The sequence below is a fragment of the Cebus imitator genome, unplaced genomic scaffold (genome assembly GCF_001604975.1).
Source record: "Cebus imitator isolate Cc_AM_T3 unplaced genomic scaffold, Cebus_imitator-1.0 Scaffold113, whole genome shotgun sequence".
NCBI classification, from domain to species: Eukaryota; Metazoa; Chordata; class Mammalia; order Primates; family Cebidae; genus Cebus; species Cebus imitator.
In genome coordinates this window covers 7,762,081-7,769,332 of record NW_016107428.1, presented here as the reverse complement: position 1 = coordinate 7,769,332, position 7,252 = coordinate 7,762,081, and the positions used below count along the sequence as shown (strand labels likewise).

Sequence of the window (7,252 nt, the reverse complement as noted above, 5' to 3'; positions counted from 1 at the left end):
TAGAGACCTTGTACACAGACAGACGGCTAGTGCGGTGGTACAGCACATGTCACTTGGGGTTTATGGATTTGGTTGTGAAGATTCACTGAATCACTTGTTGAACTATGTATGGCCAAATGTGTTTGAGACATCTCCTCATGTAATTCAGGCAGTTATGGGAGCCCTAGAGGGCCTGAGAGTTGCTATTGGACCATGTAGAATGTTGCAATATTGTTTACAGGTAAGGTAAAGATGTTTTTTTTTAATTGATTTTTTTTTTTTTTTAATTTTAAGTTGTGGGATACATGTCCTGAATGTGCAGATTTGTTATATAGGTATACATGTGCCATAGTGATTTGCTGTACCTATCAACCCATTGTCCAGGTTTTAAGCCACACATGCATTAGGTATTTGTCCTAATGCTCTTCCTCCTCTTTCCCCCACCCCCTGTAAGTTAACAGTTTTTAAAAGATTACTTAGCAAGAAAAAGTAGTGTGTTGAATTAAGTTACTTTTCCTGATTATCAATAGGCTATATTGTGCCATATGGGAGAACAGTTGTGTGGTGAGGGAGGAGTTAGTTTTGTCTCTTCCATTATAGTTTTGTGTAATTACTAGGTTCCCCCTCACTCCCAAGGGAAATAATTTTGAATCATATCTATATAGTTTGTTTGTTAATTTTGTTAAGTTTATGTATGTTCTTGAAAATTGAAATGATGTAACTGTTCAATTATTCTAGGGTCTGTTTCACCCAGCCCGGAAAGTCAGAGATGTATATTGGAAAATTTACAACTCCATCTACATTGGTTCCCAGGACGCTCTCATAGCACATTACCCAAGAATCTACAACGATGATAAGAACACCTATATTCGTTATGAACTTGATTATATCTTATAATTTTATTGTTTGTGTTTAATGCACAGCTATTTCACACCTTAAACTTGCTTCGATTTGGTGATGTAAACTTTTAAACATTGCAGATCAGTATAGAGCTGGTCATAGAGGAAGAGCTAGAAATCCAGTAGCATGATTTTTAAATAACCTGTCTTTGTTTTTGATGTTAAACAGTAAATGCCAGTAGTGACCAAGAACACAGTGATTACATACACTATACTGGAGGGATTTCATTTTTAATTCATCTTTAGGAAGATTTAGAACTCATTCCTTGTGTTTAAAGGGAATGTTTAATTAAGAAATAAACATTTGTGTACAAAATGCTAATTTGTGTGTGTTTTTTGAACATGACTTGTAAAATGCGGAACTTTGATAAAGTATTGGTTTATGTGGAATAAATGGCTTAATTTCATTTTCTGTCACCTGGTTTATAGAAAGTAGTTAGCAGAATAAAAACTATATAAAGTGATGGCATATTTGTCAAAATTCCATTGTTCTGTTAATAATGACAGCAAGAAGAGTAGCCTTGGGGAGGTGTTCCCCTCAAACTAGCACAACCATTCCATCATCATAGAAAAGTAGCACTTTTGCTAAACTGTCTTGAATAATATTTTGTACTTACATAGCGCCTTTCATCTCTTGATTTCTCAAAATGCTTTATGAACAGGCTTAAAGGAAGTGGTTTAAGTCTTGTCTAATGCTTGGTAGGTGTGCTGTGTTTAGCAAGGGAGGAAGATAACTTCAAAACTGCTTTCTGCCTATTGGGAGTGAGGCTACCTAAGTAATGCTGATAGAACAGGACAATGTTGGGCTTTTCCCCATGTCATAAACCATTACTCGGCAGTGCATCAGTAAATACCTATTGCGCATCCACTGTATGCCAGCCACTGTGCTTAGATGCAAGGGATGCAAAGGTGCATGAGACCTGCCCTCTACCTTTAAGAACGGTATAACGGAGAAGGGGAGACAAATCTTGTTACAGCTTCCTTATGTACTGTGATAATAATACACAGTGGCAGCAGCTAAAATGTAAGTTTGCTTAGCTTTGTATTCAGTAGTAAGACAATAAGTTGATCTAAGAGTTCAGCATAAACTGAATGAAAGGCCATTAATTCTAGAAGAATCAAGCATTAAGGCAGTACTAGACTTAATTTTTTTAGCAAATATGTAAAGTATATTTTCAACCTTTTCTAATGTTATGGCCCCAAATTTCTTAGTTTTGGCCTTTTTACTACCTATACTATTTTTACTATTTTATTTTGTCTCCATGTGGTAGTACTTCTGTGAACTCTAAAGGGAAAATAAATTCTGCAAGCAGCATTAGCATATAACCGCTACTGCAAGTAAAACTGCCTGTTGTTAACACTTCAGGAGTTCCTGGTTCAGAAGAGTCTTAGTTAAGAAACAGCTTGTAACTGACTTAAGACATTGAAACTGAGCATTAATGGTTTCCAAGTAGGATTTGTAACTCCTCGTTTCTTGTATGGCAACTTTCTGGAAACATAGGTCACTATGTAGTAAAATTAAAACAAGCCAAACTCATCTTTCTGTTGTTAGAAGTTTTCTAGCAGTACTTCCATGCAACTTTAAATCTCACTGCTCTCTGGTTGATGTCAAATGACCTTCAGTAATGACTAATGAAAATCAAAACAAATAGATTACAAAGCCAAAATTTGATGTTAAATCACTTTTGGAAAATTTTAATTATATTTTCAATTCAAGTACTTAGGTTACGTTTGCTTGGCCTCTGGCTTTTTCTGGAAAATAGGCTTTGTAGTGGCAGTGTGGAGCAAAGGAGACTGCTGCTACACCTTAATTAACTTTTTTTTTTACTGATGCAAATAATTTGAGGATAGAGAGGAGGGAAGTAGTAGAAGCTGTGACCTAAAAAATTGGGACCAAATAGAGGCTTACGGATGTTTGGGTTATTTTATGTGCTTATTGTTAAATAAGGAAAGCATTTTGTGACTTGTGGAAGACGCTATGTGAAGTTTTACCTATCTTCTCAAAGACCTTTTCTTTCATATTTTCTTTTGGTGTTTCTTAAAGCCAAACCAAGAAGGAAATGTTCTTAAGAACACAGGGTGGATTTTTCTGTGGGCCTTTGTTGGTTTTTCTGTGGGCCATTGCCCTCTAATGGAATTGATCTCTGGCTGTTTGATTTTTTCATATTGTATTTTTAAAATTTGTTGTACGGTGCCCTGTGAGCACCAAGTACCACCAGATGAATAAAACGTGTTATATCTGAAGTCTTAGTAGGCCAGTTTTTAATCTTAGTTGACTCTGTATTGTTATCACACTGCACTCTGTTGTGGTTGTGCCATTTTTGCAATATTGAGCTCTTTCGGTTGTTTTCAAAACAAGGGAACTTGATGTTGAAAAACCAGAGAAGTTTTTCTCTATTAAGAAACTATAAAACAGTTGCAGCCACATAGGCTCAGTTTGGCTCTGTGGTTTCCATTGGTTCTCAAATCCCCTAAGGTTAAAAGAGGATAATGCGGCTACCCTGGGCTTTCTCAACCTTGGTATTACTGACATTTTGGATCAAATATGTCACTATTGTGGAGTGCTGTCCTGTGCCTTGCAGAATGTTGAATAGTTTTCCTGGCCTCTACCTGTGAGATGCCACCAGAACATCCACATCCCAGTGTTAAAACCAAAAATGCCTCCAGACATTGTCTCATGTCCCTCCGAGGGCAAAATCTCCCTAGGGCGAGAACCACAGAGCTAGCCTTAGACCATTGTTTAAGCAGGACTTAACATGTTTAATAAAATTAAATCATGATGAATAAAGCATTTGATTTTAGGCAGCAGTTGCCTAGGAAGTAACTAGAAGTACTATTTAGCAGATACTTAAATGCCTGCCTTGGGGTGAAACTGCGTAAGTTCTGGGGAAAGTAAGCTGTGAAAATGTGTAAGATGACCCCGGTGGGCAGCTTGGGCAGGAGTGCTGGAGGTGGCTTGGTGCTCCACCTGGAATGCTGGTCTTCAAGCGTTGGGTTGTCTCCTGTGAGCTGGCAATAGGTGGGTTATATAATACAGTTGGAAGAAGAGGGCAGGCAGGGCACAGAAACGCCTTCCTCCCTTTTTAAAAATTTTGGATAGGAAGCCACAGAGGAAATTTAGGTTTGCAAGGCAGTCAAGATTTGTAGGCAGGAGGGAATCAGTAAATGAGTGAGTGTAGTCAGTGACATCTCTAGTGTTCCTGCTAAGATAACTAAGCTTTAAAATTTATTATTTATTTTGTGGGTTCTAAAATGATTTTCATAAAAGGACATGCTTGGACATGATGTTTTACAGTTACTTTTATCGCCATTGCACTCCAGCCTAGGTAACAAGCGAAACTCCAACTCAATTGCATTTTTGTGAGATACCCAAGGTGATTCACATGCACATTAAGATTGATTAGCACTAGGCTAGAATACCACTCCATTCCCAATGTGGTAATGACACAGTAAAAAAGGGATGGAAGTGTCTATTTAGGTGTGGAAGCAAGTGGGCCTTAGACACAGATAGCCAAGAGGTGATCAAAACACTTCCAGAAAGGTACTTTGCTGGAACCTGGATGAAATTAAAAGAGGGTACAGGGAGACTTTTAATAAAATCCATTGCTTTTTCCAATAAAGCAGGTCAGCGTAATGTAGTTAATAAACCTCATGGGTGTATCTCCATATTTCTTCTCCTGCTGCTTACTAGTTGACTGACATTGGTTGTTGGAGAGTCTTGGACTGAAAAGAGGAGAGCTCACTGTCTTGACACTGCTATGAGCTGGCCTGGGAGAGCCATGTAACCTTTGGGAATCCTGGCTCTGCCTTTATTGTACCCTGATGGAAGAGTGGAACAGGATGTCAACACAGTATAGGTTTAACAGTTGGCTCTGCAGTTAGTCCTGGATTTGTAACCTGGACATGCCACTTACTGGTTATGTGACCTAGGGCAAGTTTTTTAACCTTTCTACACTTCAGCTTTCTAATTTGTGGAGTAGGGATAATTAATAGTATCTGCCTCAGTAAGTGGTGGTCCTTGTAAAGATTGGGTAAGATAATGTATATAAGGCAAAATGCCTAAGCACAGCACTTAATAGATTTAATGGCTGTTGCTGTTGAAATAGTTATTTTATTATTTTAGAGATACGGTCTCACTATGTTGTCTAGACTTGTCTCGAACTCCTAGGTTCAAGCAGATCCTGCTACGTTGGCCTTCCAAGATGCTGGGATCTACAGGTGTGAACCATCACTCCTGGCCTGTTATTATCATGAGGTAAAAGACCTCTGTTATTGCTGACATTAGAAGGGATGGAGATTGGTAGGTGGCTTGAGGAGCAAGCACTTTGGAAATAACTCTTGAGGAAATAGAAGGCAGTCATCAGGGATGTTGAGATTGTCTGGCAATCCCAAGGGATTGCAGGGTATTCTCTAGTATTGTGCAACAGTGCAGCTGGCTAGAGAAGGTATTTGGTTGGCTACCAATCTGCAGGTGCAGCAGAAGGAAAGAAAGGATTAGGGGATTGGTGTGAGTTCAGTTGAAGACTTAAAAGCATAGATTTGGGCCAAGCGCGGTGGCTCACATCATAATCCCAGTGCTTTGGGAGGTCAAAGCAGGTGGATCATTTGAGGTCAGGAGTTCAAGACCAGCCTGACCAACATGGGGAAATCCTGTCTCTACTAAAAATGCAAAAAAATTAGCTGGGCAGTGGTGGTGCATGCTTGTAGTCCCAGCTACTCGAGAGGCTGAAGCAGGAGAATCACTTGAATCTGGGAGGCAGAGGTTGCAGTGAGCCGAGATCACGCCACTCGACTTCAGGCTGGGCGACACAGTGAGACTCCCATCTCAAAAAAATGAAAGTATAGATTTGCTCTTTAAATCTTCAAATTATTTTAGATGAAACTAGTATCATTCAGTGTTAGAAGCACCTGAGAAACACTTCAAGTTTGATTTCTCTGGGAATAGTGACACGATTCTGCCCCAAATACTAAACAAATGAGATATATAGTCCAGTATATTTTTCTTTTCTTTTCTTTTTTTTTTTTGAGATGGAGTCTTGCTGTGTTGCCCATGCTGGAGTGCAATGGTATGATCTCAGCTCCCTGGTTCAAGCAGTTCCCCTGCCTCAGCCTCCTGAGTAGCTGGGATTACAGGCATGCACCACCATGCTCATCTAATTTTTTTGTATTTTTAGTAGAGAGGTTTCACCATGTTGGCCAGGCTGGTCTTGAACTCCTGACCTCAGGCAATCCACCTGCCTCAGCCTCCCAAAGTGCTGGGATTACAGGCATGAGCCACCGTGCTCTGCCTTACATTTTCATTTTCTAATGAACACTTTTATATATTTTTTCCAGGTACACTAGGTAATTTATAAAGAAAAGAGGTTTACTTGGCTCATGGTTTTTCAGGCTGTATAGTGTCTTGCTCTGTCGCCCAGGCTGGAGTGCAGTGGCACAATCTCAGCTCACTGTAACCTCTGCTTCCCAGGTTCAAGTGATCCTCCCATCTCAGCCTCCCGAGTAGCTGGACTACAGGTGCATGCCACCACACCTGGCTAAGTTTTGTAATTTTTGTAGAGATGGGGTTTTGCCATGTTGCCTGGGCTGGTCTTGAACTCCTGAGCTCAAGTAATCTGCCCACCTTAGCCTCCCAAATTGGGATTACAGGCATAGCCACTGTGCCTGACCTATGTATGTATGTATGTATGTATGTATGTATGTATGCATGCATGCATGCATACATTTATTGAACTGAGGTTTTGCTATGTTTACCAGGCTGGTCTTGAACTCCTAGGCTCAACTGATCCTCTTACCTCAGTTTCCCAAAGTGCTAGGATTACAGGTATGAGCCACTGTGCCCAGCCATATATTTTAATTGCATTGAGTAATCATAAACAAATGATCAACTTGGCTTTTGAGTTCATGAAATTATAACTTGAAGAAAGTTTGAGAAATGTTTCTCAAGGGCGTAAACAGTATCTATGATTTAAATCATGAGGACTTCATTTGTTTGTCAAAACTAAGTGCCAGCTATCTACAAGGCATTTGCTAGCTATTAATACTATAAACATAGTTGAAAATGTTCTTCTCTGTAAGGTGCTGGAGAAGCTTTCTTCACCTGGGAGCTTCCATCACGTGGGAAAAGCCAAGAAAGTGAGATTAGGTGGGAGCTTTAGAAGGAGGGCATACTTTTAAGGGATAAGTTAGAATTGGATATATGGTGTTGAAAGGGACAATGAAGAGCCTTGGCAAAATTGTGGAACTGGGAAAGCTTGGGTTGTGTCTAAGAAAGTAGGCTGGGGGACAGCCTAAATGATGAGAAATAGTGGGAGATCAGATATAGCCGCAAGAAATCAGGGCCAGTATCTGGTATGTCTGTTCAAATCTGAACCTCC

At 39.8% G+C, this 7,252-nt stretch overlaps 1 protein-coding gene across 2 annotated transcripts in view; it reads left to right on the top strand.

Annotated features, from left to right (window-relative positions):
• The window catches only part of SF3B1 (splicing factor 3b subunit 1), a 45,889-nt gene extending 44,547 nt beyond the window's left edge, over positions 1–1,342 (top strand). The window contains exons 20-21 of one of the 2 annotated variants that reach the window (XM_017538764.2): positions 4–220; positions 718–1,342. In XM_017538764.2, coding sequence (XP_017394253.1) covers positions 4–220; positions 718–876 — 376 coding nt within the window. In that variant the 3' untranslated portion in view covers positions 877–1,342. The remainder of the gene's footprint in view (positions 1–3; positions 221–717) is intronic. The other variant, XM_017538765.2, reaches the window with a different exon arrangement.
• Positions 1,343–7,252: the final 5,910 nt, after the last annotated feature.